Source organism: Trichosurus vulpecula, chromosome 1 (assembly GCF_011100635.1).
Source record: "Trichosurus vulpecula isolate mTriVul1 chromosome 1, mTriVul1.pri, whole genome shotgun sequence".
NCBI lineage: Eukaryota > Metazoa > Chordata > Mammalia > Diprotodontia > Phalangeridae > Trichosurus > Trichosurus vulpecula.
In genome coordinates, this window is record NC_050573.1 from 480,654,598 (window position 1) to 480,672,843 (window position 18,246).

The following is an 18,246-nucleotide window of genomic DNA, read 5'->3' on the forward strand; positions in this document are numbered from 1 at the left end:
TGTCTCTGCTTTTTTACATAATAAATTCTATTCTGGACCATTATTTTATGTTTGTATGTATCTTTCATTTTTATAGCATTTCCAGAAAGCAATATATTGTTGAATGCAAATTTTTAATCTGCCATCAGTTTCCATTTTAAGAGTAAATTCATCCCATTCACATTCTAAACTATAATTACTTGTATATTTTCCTCCTTTCTATTTTCCTCACTATCCTTTTCATCCTATTCCTGTCCCTCCTAACTCTTCTACTTTATTCTACCTGCTACCTTGCCCTCCTGTTCTTAACCTACCCACCCCCCCAGAATCCCTCCTTTATCCTCTTCCTCTACCCTACACCCTCACCATCTGATTTCTTTCTGAATTTAGAAGACTTTTATACCCTTCTAGATACATATGTATTGTTCCCTTTTTGACCCATTCCTGATGAGAGCAGGGTTCCAGAACAACCTCTTCGTTTTCCCCCCAATCTAATTCCTCTGTATTAGTTCTTCCTCTCACACCTCATTTGGATGAGATAATCACTTTTTTTTTACCTTTTCCTACATCCTTTTGCTTTTTAGAATTACATCATACTAAGCTCTACCCCACTCTTTCTTTTACACTACCTAATTATTAATGACAATTTTAGACATACAGTTTACATTTCCACATATAAAAAGTAAATAATTTGTCTTTATTGAGTCTCTTGGAATTGATTTTTGATGTTTACCTTATATTTCTCTTGCATCTGTCAAATTTGCTATTACGTTCCGGTCTTTTCGCAATAAAATCCTGAAAATCTATCAATTTACTGAATGTCCATTTTTTTCATTCAGGATTATATTTGCTGAGTATGATATTTTCGGCCATAGCCCTGATTCTTTTGCTCTTTGATATATGTGTTCCAAGACCTGTGGTCTTTTAGTGTAGCCACTACTAGATCTTGTATAATTCTAACTGTAACTCTGCTGTATTTGAATTGTTTTTTTTTCTTGTTGCATATAATATTTTCTCCTTCACCTGTGATCTTTGGAATTTGGCTATGATACTCTGGTAGCTTTTCTTCTGAGGATCTCTTTCAGGTGGTGATCAGTGGAGTTTTTCTATTTGTACTTTCCCCTCTTATTCTAACACTTTAGGACAATTTTCTTTAAATATTTCTTATATTATTATATCAAGGTTTTTTTTTAATCGTAGTTTTCAGGCAATCCAATTATTCTTATTTTTTTCTCTTCTTGATCTTTTCTCCAGATTAGTTGTTTTTCTTCTCTTATTTTTTCAATCTTTACATTTTGTTTTATTATTTCTCGGTCTCTTATAACTTTATTGACTTCCCCTTGCCCAGTTCTAATTTTCAAGGAATCATTTCTTCCTTAAGATTCTGTAACTCCGGTGGGGTGGTAGAAGAGAAGGGAGACTGGGGAAAGGGGCAATCAGAATTTATGTCATCTTAGGGTGGGGGAGGATAGAAAAGGGTAGAAAATTTGTAACTTAAAATCTTGTGGAAATATAAAATATTAAATAAAAAATAAAAAAAATTAAAAAGAACTTCAAGCAAATCAAAAAAAAATTCTGTATCTCCTTTTCCAGTTGGTTAACTTTCTTTTCATAATCTCCTTATTTTTCTTGGATTGCTCTTACTTTAAAAAAATTTCCTCAGTCCCTCTCATTTGATTTTTGAAGTCTTTTGGATAGGAAAGGCTTTTTTTGCTTCAGCATCTTCCTCTGAAGAGGAACCTCAGTCTTGTCTCTTCTTATAGTAACTGTCTGTAGTTGGGTTTTTTCTCCTTTGCTTTATCATTTTTGCTTTGTTTTTTTTTTTTAATTTTTAGCAGCTTGTTATTATGATCACCTCTGGTCCTGGGGTATGGGGAATGTTGCTGCTGGTCTCAGGTCCTTCTTACTGTTATTTTTTGAGCTTTGTCCTGGGCCCAACCTGTGTACTCCTTTCCTTCTCCAAGCCACAGCTAGTGCCCCTTGGCACACTCTGCTGGAAGTGCTCTTGCTCCCTGAGGACCCTCCAGTGGCTGTAACCTTCAGTTCTCCCCTCTGGCCTGGAACCAAGACCAAAAACTCAGCTCTCCTGTAAGTGGCAATAGACAGGAGCATCCCTGGGCCACTGCTTCTGCACTCACCAGGCATGTGCTGGTTCCTTCTCACACAGAACTGTGTCTTGGCAGCATCGCTGGGCCTGGTGTTCCTTGTCAGCAGAGACTTCCTCATCTCAGCTCCCTGCTCAGATGCACGACTCCCCAACACTGACTGGGAGGTGAAAATTCCAGTAGCTGAGGTTGAGGGCACCTCCCAACCCAGCTGCCCCCAGGGCTCACTACTTGCTGTTTCAGGGGAGCTAATGTGGAGGTGTTTACACTTCACTTAGGGCTGAACCTCCATCCTGGGATCTTTCTTAAAATCTTGAATTGTCCCAGGGACAACTGGTCTGCCCCAACTCTTGTTTATTTTTGCCATCTACATTGAGCCTGAGGTGCTATTTTGTCTTGTTTTTGTGGGAAATCTGTAGAGCTTGGAATATCTGACCTACTCTGCCATCTCTCCAGAATCCTCTCCACTATAGTTATTTTAAATAGAATTTCTATTTTATCTCTTCTGCTGGACTTTGTTGATGATATATAGAAATGCTGTTGGGTTTATTTGTGTTTATCTTATATCCTGCAGCTTTTCTGAAGTTGTTAATTTTTCAAAATAGTTTTTAGTTGATTCTCTACAATTCTGTAAATATACTATTATATCATCTACAAAGAGTGAGAGTTTTGTTTCCTTATTGCCTAGTCTAATTACTTCAATTTATTTTTCTTCTTATTACTATAACTAGCATTTCTACAGAATATTGAATAATAGTGGGGATAAAGAGCATCTTTGCTTCATCTCTAATCTTATTGGAAAGGATTCTGGCTTATCCCCAGTACAAGATAATCCTATTTCATGGTTTTCAATAGATACTTGTAAAGGTAGTTAGGGTGGGACTTTTTTTTTTTTTTACTGTTTTCCCTTTTTGAGCACTGAAGTAATCAAGTGCCTTTTATGAGTCTGGCCTTTGTTTCTTTGATTAAATCCGGAGACTTTGATGACCTGCTTATGTCAAGGGAAAGCCTAGTTCACAAAGGTGAAGAAGCATCACATGGTTTTGAGTGGCATGGTGGTGACACCCTTTAACCCTGAACAGGGTATATAAACTCAGAGGTTAGCGTATTTGTTTGGGGCTCTCACTTGCTGGAAGAGTGTTGTGTGATTTGACCAGACAAGACTCTGGGCAGCTGTTGTTAAGGAGCCCCCTGGCTTTGAGAAAACCCAGATGTTGGTGCTTCTCTGGCAACTATGTATTGCTATGGATAGACTGGTTTGTGTTATTTGCTCTGTTTATATAATGTATGTTTGTAATTTCTGTTTGTACTCTCTCTAAAGTTCAGAGTGCTGGCTTTTCCCCCTAAACTAAGTGAATGATATATGTATGTTTAATTAAAGTGAGATCGTAAACCTCTCAAAGTTGCTTTCCTTAGAAAAGCAGATCAAAGAACCTGTGCTAGCAGCCCTTCTGTGTGCTGGTCTTATTAGTCTTATACAGCCACAGTAGTGGCAAGCCACATTGTTGTTACAATGCTAGTTATCATTTTAAGGAAAAGTTCCATTTATTTTTTACATTCTAGTGTTTTTTGATAGTAATGAGTGTTGTATTTTGTCAAAAGCTTTTGCTGCGTCTATTGAGATAATTATATAACTTTTGTGTTTTCTTTTAACTGATATGGTCAATTTTCCTGATAGTCTTCCTAATACTGAACCAGCCCTGCATTCCTTGTATAAATCTCACCTTTTCCTCATATATGATCTTTCTGATATATTGCTATAATCTCCTTGCTAGTATCTTATTTAAAGTTTTTGTGTCAATATTCATTAGGTAATTTGGTCTATATGTTTCTTTCTCTGTTTTTGCTCTTCCTGGTTTAGGATCAGTACAATATTTGTGTCATAGAAGAAATTTGGTAGGACTCTTTCTTTGCCTATTTTTCCAAATGGTTTTTGTAGTGTTGGAATTAATTGTTCTTTAAGTGTTTGGTGGAATTTACTTATAATTCTATGTGGTCCTGAGGATTTTTTTTCTTAGAGAGCTCATTTATTGTTTGTTCATTTTTTTTCTAAGATAGGGTTATGTAAGTATTCTGCTTCCTCTTCTATTCTGGGAAATGTATATTTTTATAAATATTCATCCATTTCAATTAGATCATCAAATTTATTGCATATAATTGGACAAAATATCTCCTAATAATTGCTTTAATTTCATCTTCATTGGTGGTGAATACACCCTTTCCATTTTTAGTACTGGCAATTTGTTTTTGGGGTAGCTAGGTAGCACAGTGTCACTCTCCTGAGCCAATTGAGTGTCCACTATGGTTTTGTACCTTGTAAGGAATGGAACTGCACTGACTGACATGGCGCAGGACTCTGGTAGATATTCCTCCTACCATACCACATAAGTCAAAGAAGGAAACAAATAAGGAATATGCTTTTGAAGCATAATTATTAAGATTTAGCAATTAAATTAGATATTTGGTGTGAGAGAAACTGAGTAGTCAAAGACAACTGATCCTAAGATGAGAACTTGATTGGCTTGGAAAGATGGTGATGCCCTAATGTACTATAGGCACATTTGGAAGAAGTATAGGTTTTGGTGAAATATGAGAACTGTTTTGGAGATGTTGAGTTTATGAGAAATGCCCAATAGGCAGTTGACCACATGGAGGTTGTTGAGGTCATTGTGAAAGAACGTGTAGAAAAAGAAGCAGTTCCAGGACAGTTTAGCAATAGCTATGGTTGGGTGGCAGTATATAGATTCTCCATCTTTTAAATGGGGGTTATTGGAGGTGAAGAATGTCTATTCTTAGTTTCCCTATGGTATCCATATACTCTGATTTAGCCCTGCTGGGGCAACAAATCTATTTGAGACTGTTTTTAACAATCTGTGAGTTCTTCCCTGATCCTCACAACCGCTAATGTTTTCTCCTTTAAAAATTGCATTTGTTTTTGTATATAATTATTTTTCACTTGCTTATATGAGTATATGTTGTCTCACTGATAGAACATGAGCTTCTCTAAGGCAGGAACAATTTAATTTTTAATCTTTATATCCCTAATGCTTTCTACAGAGTAGGAAGGAAGGAAACAACATCTATTAAGCCTCTTCTATGTGCCAGGCACTGTGCTAGATGCTTTTCAAGTATTATCACCCTTAGGCCTCACAACAACCCTAGGAAGTAGGTGCTATTATTATTCCTGTTTAACAATCCGAATAAATTGAGGCAAATAGAGATCAAATGACTCATCCAGGATCACACAGTTAGTGTCTACAGCTAAATCTGAATTCAGATCTTCCCAACTCTAGGCCCAGTGCTTTATCCTCTATGCCACCTAGATACTTCTGTAGGCACTTTTAATACATGCTGATTGATTGATTGATATTCCCCTTGTCAAGTTCACCCAAGTGCTTACTTATTTAAAATAGTATATGTTGTAATGACACTTTCATATAATGAAATAATTTTTATGTATTTTAAAAAAGTTAAATTACTCATCCGACTTCAGTTTCCTCATCTGTAAGTTTAGAAGGTTGTATTATATGATAGCTAAGAGTGCTCCCACTCCAAAATTCTATGACCTTATGTCATTTTGATTGAATTTGATCCATCTTATTTAGTCTCATAATTACACTCCCATTCTATAGTGTGAATATTGCTGATATTAATTGAAAATTACTACCTTAAGTTACCATGGCGAATTAATATATAAGGACTAATTTGATAACCTCAGCTTCTTCCTAATTCAGAGCCGGCTCCCCAGTTCAGGCTAATCCATTATAGCTTTTTGGGTTCATCCAAGCATATCATTATTACCCTTCACAGTCTTCCTCCTGCTCCACCATTTTCTCCCACTCCTTTTTTGGTTGTTGTTGATTATTAGTAATATACTGTTGGAGTTATGAATCTTTCCATTTTGGAGGACACCTGAAAGTGTCAATAAGCTATTGATTGTGTGTGTGTGTGTGTGTGTATGTGTGTGTGTGTGTGTGTGTGTTTAAATTACATAACTCCTGTGTTTCAGTGGCAATGAGACATACTCGAGCAGAAATTATCCTGGAATTCATCCTGGTGACATTTTGAAGCTAGGACTTCTTTGAGTATTTTGGAGGATTCTTAGGAGAGGGAAACTAGAAAAATTATGTTCCAGTAGATAGTGGGACTTTGGTATGCAACTTTGAGTGTTTGTCTCTCTGAAGCCCAGCAACTTCATTAGCATTAGTAGCAGCAGAGTCCCCAGAAGAAAGAGCCAGGGCACATACCAGAGAGCTCTTCTCAGCTCTCAACCCTGTCCTTTCTGTGAAGCTCTAATGTGTCCTCCATCTTAGCACCCCATGGATAGAACAAGTTTGAGAACTGATCTAGTGTGCTCCCTGGCTGTTCCCTGTAGGGATTCTGACTGCTGCTACTAATGCTGATGAAGTTGGGCTGCAGAGAGACCGTTCTCAATTACTAGAAGTGACAGGTGAGATATGTGTCTCATCCTCACCTGCCTCTGAAACAGAGACAGCAATAGCCCCCACTTCATTCACCTCATTCTTCCAGAATTTTCCTTGTCCCTCTCTTATGAGAAATAAGAGGGGAGAAGTTAAAAGCAAAAGGAGCCATTTTCTGCTCCTGTAGTTAGCAGCCTGTTTATTTCCAGTGGACTCTTCTCCCTCTCCTTTTTTCCCCTCATCTTTCATTTTATTCCTCGCTAATAATGAATAGTAATAAAGCCACCAATCCTCCCTGTGTGGTGAGTGCTAGAAGCATGAATAGCACTTTGGGGAAAGCATGGATTTGTAGAAAGGTAGAGAGAAGCATTCTGTAGCAGCTTGAGGGACGGCTAAGGTGATGGAGATAGCGATTTCCACTAAAGTTCACAAACCCATTGTAGGCATATTGACATAATATTTCTAAGCCAGCTCAGATTTTTATAAGTAGGAGAGAGTTTTCAATAGGGAGAGAGATTAATAACCTAAATCCCTAGACATAAGAGAGATAAGTTAGGCTTTGGAGCAACAACGAAGAAAAGACTCGGGGGAAAGGGGAATTCATTACTGGGCATAGATACCTTAATATGGTTCCCCTTTGGATTCTTTACCAGTAATCCTTTGCTTGAGTACCCCGAGAGTGGGGCTTTCCCTGAGGACTCTCATCTTCCCTATGTGGATCACCTTAACTTGAGGGAACCTTTACATATAATTTAATCCCTGTGAGTTTAACAGAAGGGGGAAGAGAGAAAAGGGAATAAACATTTAGATAGCACCTGTTATGGACTGTGCTTTTCTTTTTTTTTTAACAAATATTAACTCATTTGATCCTCCCAACCACCCTGTCAGGCAAGTGCATTTTTTCACTTAAGGAAACTGAGGTAAACAAAGGTTACCTAGTATCACACAGCTAGTGTCTGAGGCTCGATTCAGACTCAGGTCCTCCTGATTCTAGTGCTACCAACCATCAGCTGGGAGGCGTCTCAACTTTACAGAATGTGGGGCAGTGCTCCTACACATCACTCGTTCATTGGTTACAATGAAAAGCAGTGTCTCTTATAGTACATTAAGTTTCTGTGTATTTTGATAGATTTTGTACTCAAAGTAAAGTGATAACATTTAATATATTTTCTTGACCCATGGTTATGACTTTAGTAGATTACATTATCAATTCTGTGATTATAGGCACTTACTATTTGTAGGGAATTGTGCTAAGCACTAGGTGAGATACAAAATTTAGCTATGAAATTGCTCCTGCACTAATGGAATTTATAATCTAGTAAGTAGATAAGACACATACATAGTAATTATTTGAAAACATGAAAGATCTGTGATTTCATCAGCATAAGAAATTTCTATGGGAGAATTGTTTGCAGCCAATCTGTGACTTACTTAGTAGATAAATTCTAGGGAGTTGCTTAAAGCACATAAAAGTTAAAGGATTTGCTCAGAGTCACATAATGGTCAGAGGCCAGATTTTAATAGAGCTTTTCCTTACTCTCAGCCTAATATGTTATGCTGTCTCTATGTAATAGAATACTGTGGTGCATACATAGAGTGCTTGGGATGGCATCTCTCCGTATGGAGAGGCTAGAAACCCTGTAGGAGAAGTGTGATCATGTGTGGGGAAAATGCCTTATAGAGAGGAGCATGTTTAGACTTTCTCTAACTGCTTCCAATCTACTAACTGGGATTGGAAGGAAGGGCCTTTGACTTTCTGAGGAAGCATTCTAAAAGGCCTGTCATTATCAGTTGCAGCCTCTTTTGCCTCATTAGTCTCTGGGGCAGTGTGGGGGTTCCTGGGGCATGAAGGCAGAAAAGCACAGGGTATGTTTGAAGAACAAAGAGAAGTACAATTTGTCCGCACTATAGAGTGTAATTTGCGCAAGTGCAGTGTAGAACATTTGAAGACAGATACTAAAGCACAAATCTGGAAAGCTAGAAAGGCACCAGATTGCTTTGTCTTCAATGCTGACTAAAGTTGTTTGAGCTTCATTTGGTTGACAACATAGGACTACAGAAATGTTTTCAGTAGAAGAATCAATTTAGGTATGTTTAATAGCACTCTCAAAAAAAGTTTAGAGTACTTTTTGTGTTTTCATCACTTCAAATAATAGTATATCTTTATGATGGATCATCTCATATGACATATAAATTCAGAACATAAAGTAGAATGAAATAGAAAATTAAATTACAGAAGACATTGAATCAAGTAGTAAACATTCTCTGTACCCTTAGCAAATCAATGTCATCTTCCATACTTCTTAGGGACTGGTATGCTAATTAGTTCCCCAGGAAATCTCTCTGCTTCTCCGATACAGTAAGAAAGGGCCATAGTCAGATTGTTCACAACAGTAGTGCTGAACATTAGAGTTTGAAGTTGCTCTGCTTAACATTCTAAGTTGTTACCTATTGGTCTAGGAAGCATGACTTTTTCCAAAGCAGTTGGGAAAATGCTAGCCATGTTTCTATCCATATTTCTCTCCTCTCCTCCTATCTTTATTACCACTGCAGCATTTCTTGGGAGACTTTTGTAACACTAAAAACATCACTTGATCATACTCTCCTTATCCGATCAGAGCATGCATTGGGCAGTGTTGCTGTGTGGTAGACTTATGTGCAGTCTTCTGAGAAGTATAGTTTAGATAATTTCCTCAAAGATTAAATCTCTTGGCACAAACATTATGGATAATGAAATCCATCCACTGCTAAGAGAAAGAAAGAAAATATATATATATATATATGAAGATTTCATATTAGTATGGTAAGGACTAAGAATGGACCCAAGCAGAGAGAGAGAGTGATGGTGAAATAATTAGTAAAATGGCAATGAAAGTCTGCATATAAGGGTAGTGATAATGGAAGTAGGCAGGAGGGAATATGATGAGAAAGATATTTTGGAAGCAGAATATATGAAATGGTCCCCATGAAATATTGAGTCTGCTGCCTGAAAATCAGATTAGCTAAATACTGAAAGCTCCATCATGGTAAGTCACTAATATCTGTGGCAGTCCATGAAACAAAGAAAAATGCAAAAGAGCTCTCAGTCACATACAGCCCTTTTACGATGTCAGGGGCAGAGTGATAGAACAGGAGGGAGAGATTAATTTAACTATTGGTATACTTAATGTTTTGATATGCTTAACTGTGGTCCTCTAAGAACCAACAAGTTAAATAGTGAGTTAACAAATAAAATAATATACTACTAGAGAAACTTAAATATATTGACAGTGCCTTTTTACTATGTTTATATGTGCATATGGTTGATATAGTCACAAAAGGTCCTGAATGTAATCAGAAATATAGAAGAGAATGCTACCTATGCAACCAGAAGAAAAGTTTTTAAAATTTTCATGAAAATGGGAGCATATCTCCTATCCTTGGAGAGAGAAATAACAGAACTGGCAGAGTTGGTTCTATCATATGTCCAAAAGTAACAAGATATGTAATTTCATGGGACACCTGGTTATCTTCCATTGCAGGGCTTATGATAACAACCATACGCCAAAATATCACTGTGAAGATGTGTGAAGAAGCTTATCTGATATCTATCTTTTGTAGAGAATGGAGAGGTAGAAAAATTCTTTGACATACTTGACAGCATCCTCGAAACAGTTAAATCAATCGATGATTTTCAATTATTTTAGTGTGAAGATGGGCAAAAGAAAGATTAAAAATATGTTGGAAAATATAATTCTGGATTGAGAAATGAAAAGTATAAAAGGTTTATTGACTATACAGGGGGCTCATGCCTGTATACCACTGATACTTCCTTTAGGAAGAGTGTCAGGGTGTGTTGGACTTTGAAGACATCAAATATCACTCTAAGATTAAATTGACTATATACTGACATATCGAAAATGATGGATTATTTATGTGTGAATAATTTCCTAATCAACTGTCTCTGCAGAGTTAATATCTCTACCAAGTTTGAAGGAGAAGTATGTGAAGAAGGCAATTAAAATATTTTCAATCTGATCAAACAGGCTATTGACAACAAAACGGGAAACGGATGAAGTAAAAAACATTGTCGTAGAATTTCATCAAAAGTTTAATCAATATAAGGCAATTTCCACTATATGAAGGTCAATAGAACCCACAAATCATCCTATAAGTAAACATTGGATATTTTGCAAAGCAAGAAAAAAACTAATATCGACACTATATGTAAACTTATTTGTAAAATATAACAGAGTAGGTAGGAATCAATTCATAAAACATCAAAGTGATGGAGAGGCAAAAGAGTCTGCAAAAATATTGGTTTGACATTGAATCACCTTTCTAACCTTATTCCTTACACTGCCCCATATACTCTTCTGTCCAGGGACACTGTCTTTATTGTTCCTTGAACAAGACATTCTATTTCTCAATTCTCAGAGTTTTTGCTGGCTGGACTATTCTCCCTCATAGTCTCTACCTCCTGGCTTCCTTTGCTTCCTCAAATCACAGCTAAAATCCCTCCATCTGCAGGAAGCCCTTCTCAATTCTCCTTAATTCTATTATTTTCCCTCTGTTAATTATTTCCTATTTATTTATGTTTGCACGTAAGTGCAACATAATGATACCTGCAGCTATTGACCTAGTTTTAAAGTATAATATACCTAGGTTTTATTGTTTTTGTGACTCCATTTTGGGTTTTCTTGGCAAAGATACTGCAGTGGTTTGCCATTTCCTTCTTTTTACAGTTCATTTTACAGATGAGCTGAGAAAAACAGGTTTAAGTGACTTGCCCAGGGTCACACAGCTAATAAGTGTCTGAAGCCAGATTTGAACTCAAGAGGATGAGTCTTCCTGACTCCAGGCCCAGTGCTTTATCCACTGTGTCACCTAGCTGCCTCAACACATTTAGTATGATCTTTATTGGGGATTTATGAAAAGACACAGATAAGAATCCCACAGTGAGAAGGCAGAAAGGGATTGCAATGTTCTATTAGGAGGAAATCTATCCAAGTATCAGAGTAAATGTCCTCATTCTCGGCTATAGAGTGTTGAGGTGCCTTGATAATGAGAATAATGGAAAAACTGGCCTATCTGAATTTCTTCCTGGTAACAGGATCTGGATCATTCCTGGCTAATGCAGTAGTAAGAAATACTGAGAAAAACTGCTTCTTGTTTTTGAAGAACTGTCAACCCTTTAATCCATTTACAAATAGCCAAGGCTGTATGGAACCAGTTCAAACTGACTGTTGAGAGCTTATTGTTAAATTTTCAGTGTGAGCATTTAGATCTCTGGAATCAGCAAATACTACAAATCAGCACATGATTTATTGTTTTGTAGATTATGTAGACTTAAGGAAGCAATGGAGAATATACATTTCTTTTTCTGGTAGCTGGTTGCTAAATAGCATATCCCTACCTGTACCCCAAATCACATATTGCAAATTGAAGTATACAGAATTTTTAAAGGATTATTAGGAACTAGATTACTCTTCTTCATAATTAAACAACATATCCTATCATAATTTTTTTTTACTTCACCAGTCAGAAGTGATACAGGACCTAATAGCAGGAAGACATCCAAAGAAATCAGTTTGTTTGTTTGTTTTTTTATTCTCATGTCACTCATCAGGCCACCCTAATAATCTGGAATATAGTAGAGAATGAAGATACTCACTCTGATACTTGGGTGGCTCTGTGACTTCACCATTGTAACAGATCAAAATCTATTTCTATCTTTCCATCCTATAGAATTCTTTGTGTCCTTTCCTAAATCTTTCATAAATGCTATAATTAAAAATGTTGGAGGCTTCACCAATTGTAGGGCTTTTAAAAATTGATTCACCTTCTTTTCTGATCAATATTTCATAGCTTCAACCTCTTTTCCCAACTTCTTTTTTTCAGTACTATTTTTTTTTCTATGCCATTGAGTGGAAATATGGTAGTTCTATTATCTAATGATACTTATCTAATCATAAGTATAGATAACTATGGAGACATTTCTATTTATCTTCTTTTTATTTTTGTGTATTAATGCTTATGCAATAATTAGACTTGGTTGGACCTAAGTTTTATGAAGCTGTTGATTCCCCTTACACTGCTTTTCACTATTTTCTGAGATGATATTGTTTCTAATCTTCTATCATCTTCTTCTTAAATGTTTCCCAGGACACTATATATCCTAAACCAATGTTGTCCTTGCCTTCCAATATCTCTACTTGGCAAAGATATCAAAGTGTCTGTTGGTTTAGATGGTTTTTCTGTGCTTTCGTTGTTGTTCTTTCTTCTGGCAATTATTTTTATACATAAAACTCTTTTAAGAAATAGCAAAAAACAAGCAACATTAATTAAGCACTCATTTTCATCACTGTACTAGGCATTGGGGATACACACCCAAAATAAAATGAACCCTGCCTTCAAGGAGCTTATATCCTATTGAGGTCAGATCTGAGCACTCATTTATTACTCATGTACATTGTCTTTCTAATATATTGGAAATATTAGTAGATAAGCTTTATAGGTTTATCCACCCAACTGTATATCATGAGTGTTGGATTGCGAATTAGATGACCTAGGTTCAAATTTTAGCTCTGCTGCTTATTGTTTGGATGACACTGAGCAAGTTTTTTGGCCTTAGTTTCCTTATCTGTTCAAATGAGGGAGTTGGACTAGATGACTTCTGAGGCCTCTTTCTGCTTTAAATCTATGCTCCTTTGATCCTCCCCTAGTCTGAACAAGAGACATTTGTCATCTACTTGGTTTTTTCTGTATGGATAGATTGCTTAAACTCTTTTGAACAATTATATATCTTCTTTATGAAGCTCTGCAATGTTTTGGGTCTTGTTTCAGTCATCACAATGTCATCTGCAAATGGTAGTATCTGGAGGACCTCACTATCTATAAGAGTCCCTCATTAATTTGACTTTGTACCATACATCCTCCATGATAGTATCAAACACTTTTAGTGATCTCATGACTATTTTATGCCTTGTTTTATGCTAATAATGGGGGTCATTGATCAATGTCATTTTTCAAGGAATTTTGTATGATTTTTATGAGAGGATCCTTATTGAATGGAGAATTTTTAAGGAAGAGTTTTATTCTCTGGATTTAATATTTTTGTTTTTCTTTTGTTAGTTAAACAATAAATACTATGGAATCTCCTCTCCTTTTCTCTCCTCTCCTTTCCACTCCTCTTCTCTCCTCTCTTCTCCTCTCCTTTTTTTCCTCTCTTCTCCTCTCCTCTTGCATTTACTGTAGCCAGTCATTCAGACCCTATCTTTATTAACACAAAATATCCAAATGAAATCTTATCCTTAATAGTGAAAAATTTTAAAGTAATGATCCTTTTTCTTTTTTCAGTTTTCTACTAAACTAATAAATCTGACAGAGTAAATCCCCTTTGCATTCGAATATTTTGATATGACTTATTACTGGAAACTTTTGTGAATCTCTTTAATTAACATTTATGAACTAGACCTCTAGTTTTTAAAATTGTATTTAATTGTTAGCCATTATTTCTTTCATGCAATTATCCCTTGATTATACTTAAAACTGTTAAAATGATACTTTTGAGAAATAGAAGCATAATGTATGAGCTTGTGGCAATTTTTTTGATGATCAATTCTAAAAATAATTTTTAAAAAATGAATACAATTCTCACAATACTTAATTCTTTGTAGAAGTTCAATGACAATTGTCAATATGTTATTAAAGGCAGCTGGTGGCTCAGTGGATAGAGCACTGAGCCTAGAGTCAGGAAGGCCTGATTTAACCTCAGACACTTACTAGCTATGGGACCCTGAGCAAGTCACATAAGCCTCTTTTTACCCTATTTCCTCAACTGTAAAGTGGGGATAATAAAAGTATCTACCCTTCAGGGTTATTGTGAGGATCAAATGAGATAATATTTGTGAAAACTACTTAGCACAGTGCCTGGGACATAGTAGGTGCTATGTAAATGATTATTCTCTTCCCCCATTGTTAAATAATAAGACCAGAAAATGCTAAGGTCAACCAATCAAAAAGTATTTACCAATTATTTACTGTGTCCCAGGCCCTGTGCTAAATATGAGATAAAAGAAAAGTAAAAACAGTCCTTGCCCTCAAGGAGTTCACATTATAATGAGGTAAACAGCATCTAAATAAGCAGGTAAATTCAAGATGTATACAGATCTCAAAGAAATAGTAGTAATGCAATTTTTCTTGGCTGGATTAGAGGGAGCTTAGAATACTCTATATGACAGAAACCAGCACATCAAAACCATCTTTTTGTGTATAAAATAGAAATGTAAATCTGTCAGAACAGCTGTAGGTGTTGTGTCCTCTAAGTTCCCTTTCCTTCCTCAATTTGCATGCCATTAAGCACTAAGCACCACTGAGTCTCTCAAAGTACAGCTAGCTATTTGCTACATCCTGTGGGTCCTTTTGAGGATATGAGAACTTTCATTTGACTGAGTGCATGTAGCAAGTTTATCTATAATATGTACTTAAGATAATGTTGATAGAGCATAAATTACTTCACAGTGAAAACTGAATAGAACTAGAAAATAAATGTAGATTTTAATTTAAAGAATTTTTAAACATATTCTTTTCATGTCTCCTTAAATCACAGAGAGACAAATCTAAGCCTTCCCCAAAAAGACAGGAAGTGAGTCACCTTCTTTGGCATTGCGTTGTTGTTTGGTCTTGTGTACAGAACCACAGGTCTCAGTTAAATGAAGTACTTGAACATCTCCTCATGCATAAAGAACAGCTTCATAAAAAGTCCTGGTAAGTGTTCTCTTTTAAACCTGATGGAACACATGGAGCAACTTTTCTGCTTAAATAGTAAACAAACTTTTCATGTAAATGTTAATCACACCTTAGCTGGCTATGAAAATAATTTATAATCACAGTGTGAAAACCAGAGGCCCTTTATATACCTTTCTTTAGTTCATTTTCTCCATAAATTGTTTTTAGCTTTTTTTTGTCAAGAACTTCATGACATGCATTGTGGTTTGTCTTAACTAAAATTTGTTGTTGATAAGATCTCAATACCGGCATTTAAAACCTTAATTTTCCATGTAGTAAACATAGGCCATGAAGTATCATGTATCATTCTTCACAGAAATATATTTTAAAGGTTTTGTGAAGCATAACAAAAAATGAATCATGAATAGTGAACATTATTTCCTTTCTGGAATATGGTTTTGAAAATGCATATTAATTTGCATACTCAATAGGAAAAGAAAGCTTTAAATCAAACACAGAAGACCACCTGAGGTCAACTGAGGAGGAAAAATGAAAATGTAGCAATTGGAAGAAAAATGGCCATATATGATCACTCATAGAGCAATCTTTGTGTATAAATGGCCAAAAATAAGATTCTCTTCCCTAAAGAGAATCATACTCTATTTTTTTTTGTTGCTAGGATGAACAGCAGTAATATGTGTTGTTAAGGCTGGATACAGGCTGACTTCTCTTAGTCAATTTTTCCCTCTATTAGCAGTTGATTTTAAGCCTCTTGGGGATATATCCTACATCTCTGAGGCCAGACTTTGAAGTCACTCAGAAATAGTAGATTCAAGATGCACCCAACCCTCCATTTTCTAAACCATCTCCGATAATCTGGAGGATTCCCAACTCTTTGTGACTGCATTTGGAATTTTCTTGGCAAAGATACTGGAGTGGTTTGTCATTTCCTTCTCCAGATGAGGTAACTGAGGCAAACAAAGCTAAGTGACTTGCCTAGGATTACACAGCTAGCAAGTAGCTGACCCTGTCACTCTTCAGATGGTTTCTTTACTGGTAAAATGAAGAGTTTGGACTATATTCAGGTATTTTTGAACTCTAAGTTCTGTGATCAGTCTTCACTGTGGCTACAATAGTATGTGATCAGTTTTTCACCTTATAGAGCTTTTGTAAATTCATAACAGTACTTCATAAAATCTCTATTAAAATTTTATGCTTTCAAGTAGATCTTAAGCTGGTATCAACAAATGCAAATGTATTGATTCTATAGGCATCTGGCAAACAGGAACTACTAGTCATCTTTTGCTATCTAATTCTTTTTATTTTTTAATGGATTGACATTTTATTTTTCATAGAATTTTGTGGTTTTGCTCTTTAATTATTTAGGTTGGATTCTATCCTTGGTTTGTTTGTCCTTGGAGATGCTGCAAAATTAAGCACATCCTGCTTGAAGGTTTTGATGAATCTTGGAAAATATTTTATTTCAAGCTGCATGTCTCCTCAGAAGCAGGTAACAACTAGCTTTAATGTTAAAGAAAATTGTGTTTGATGAAAGCAGAAACTAAATTGGACAGCAGGAGAGTTTCTTTTGTTATTCATTTAAAATTAAATGTCTTCTTGATCTCAGCATTTTGAATTAGAATATAGAATAAGCAGGTTTTTTTTTTCATGGAAGACTAGACATTTAATACATTTTTAGTTCCTCTATAAACCCACTGTGGCACTGCCTCCTCAGAGGTATAGGGGACTCAGGTGGGGTGGGGGGGTTTCTACTACTATCGCTCCTATCAGTGTGCTCCCCCCCAAATATTAATTGGTTTCTATTAGTCAGCCATATATAATTAGCTTTAAGAAGCAAATATTAGCTACAGGGATACAGTTGGTTAATCATATTCTCCACTCTCAGCCTGGGTCACCCTTTCCCATAAGTGCAGGGGAAAGTGGGCTCAAACTTAAGAGAGTACAAATGATAAAGGGGTAACTCACAGCTGCTGTGTGTCCTTTGGAAGCAACTCTTGTTGTGAGAAAACTTAGCAGTAATCACATTCAAATAACAGCCCTGAGTGAAACAAGGCTGGCAAAGGAAGGCTAGCTTACCAAAGTCAGAACAAGAAAAACTGGAGCAGTCACAGGGAAGGGGAGCACTGTGAAGCTGGCATAGGTTTTGCAATCAAAACCAAACTAGCCAACCAACCTATATGCCTACCAAAAGGAGTAAAAGACAGGTTTATGACAATGTGATTGCCACTTGCAGAAAAACTCCCTGCTCCCACCATAATGAACCCTGATGAAATCAAAGAAAAAATTTATAAAGCTCCATCAACCTTTATCATCAATGCAATGAAAGAGGACAAGCTTATAATTCTGGGTGAATTCAATGCAAGAGTAGACACAGACTAACAAACATGGCAGGGAGTCCTTGGAAATAGCACCAGTAATGATTACCTATTACTGAAGACTTGTGTATCTCATGACCTTCTCACCACCAGCACTTTTCTTCCTTTTACCTAAAAGAAATAAAACTTCATGGATGGATGGATTCTCACAGCAAACATGGCATTTAATAGACTATGTCATTACAAGTTGAAGAGACAGATAGGATGTGAGAGTGATGAAGGCAGAGTGTGGTGCAGAGTGCTGGACTGATCATAGACTCATCCTCTCCAAGCTAAATATTCACTTTCGACAAAAGCAGCAACCCCAAAGTAAGACAACTAGAAGAATATTTAATATCTACAGAATTGAGTGCTTCTCCAAGTGGGAACAGTTCATTGCTAACTTGGAAGGAAAGCTGAGCCATCATATGGTTGGCAACAGTGAAGAAGAAAAGGAGACAGTAGCTTTCATAGATTTTTTGTACAGTACTGCATTTACTTATGTGGGCTAGAAACACTTGGAAAAATGAAGATTAGTTTGACAAAAAATGATAAAGAAATTCAGAAGGTGCTAAACAAAAAAACAAGAACCCAAAGGTTTACCAGCAGGATTTTTAATCTTTCTCCGAGAAGGCAATGTTTAATTCCATCAAAAAG

At 36.2% G+C, this 18,246-nt stretch overlaps 1 protein-coding gene across 1 annotated transcript in view; it reads left to right on the forward strand.

The window, feature by feature from the left end:
* The window catches only part of TMEM232 (transmembrane protein 232), a 216,127-nt gene that overhangs the window by 56,483 nt on the left and 141,398 nt on the right, over positions 1-18,246 (forward strand). The window contains exons 7-8 of the mRNA XM_036747734.1: positions 15,096-15,253; positions 16,601-16,724. Of these exons, the coding sequence (XP_036603629.1) occupies positions 15,096-15,253; positions 16,601-16,724 (282 nt within the window). The remainder of the gene's footprint in view (positions 1-15,095; positions 15,254-16,600; positions 16,725-18,246) is intronic.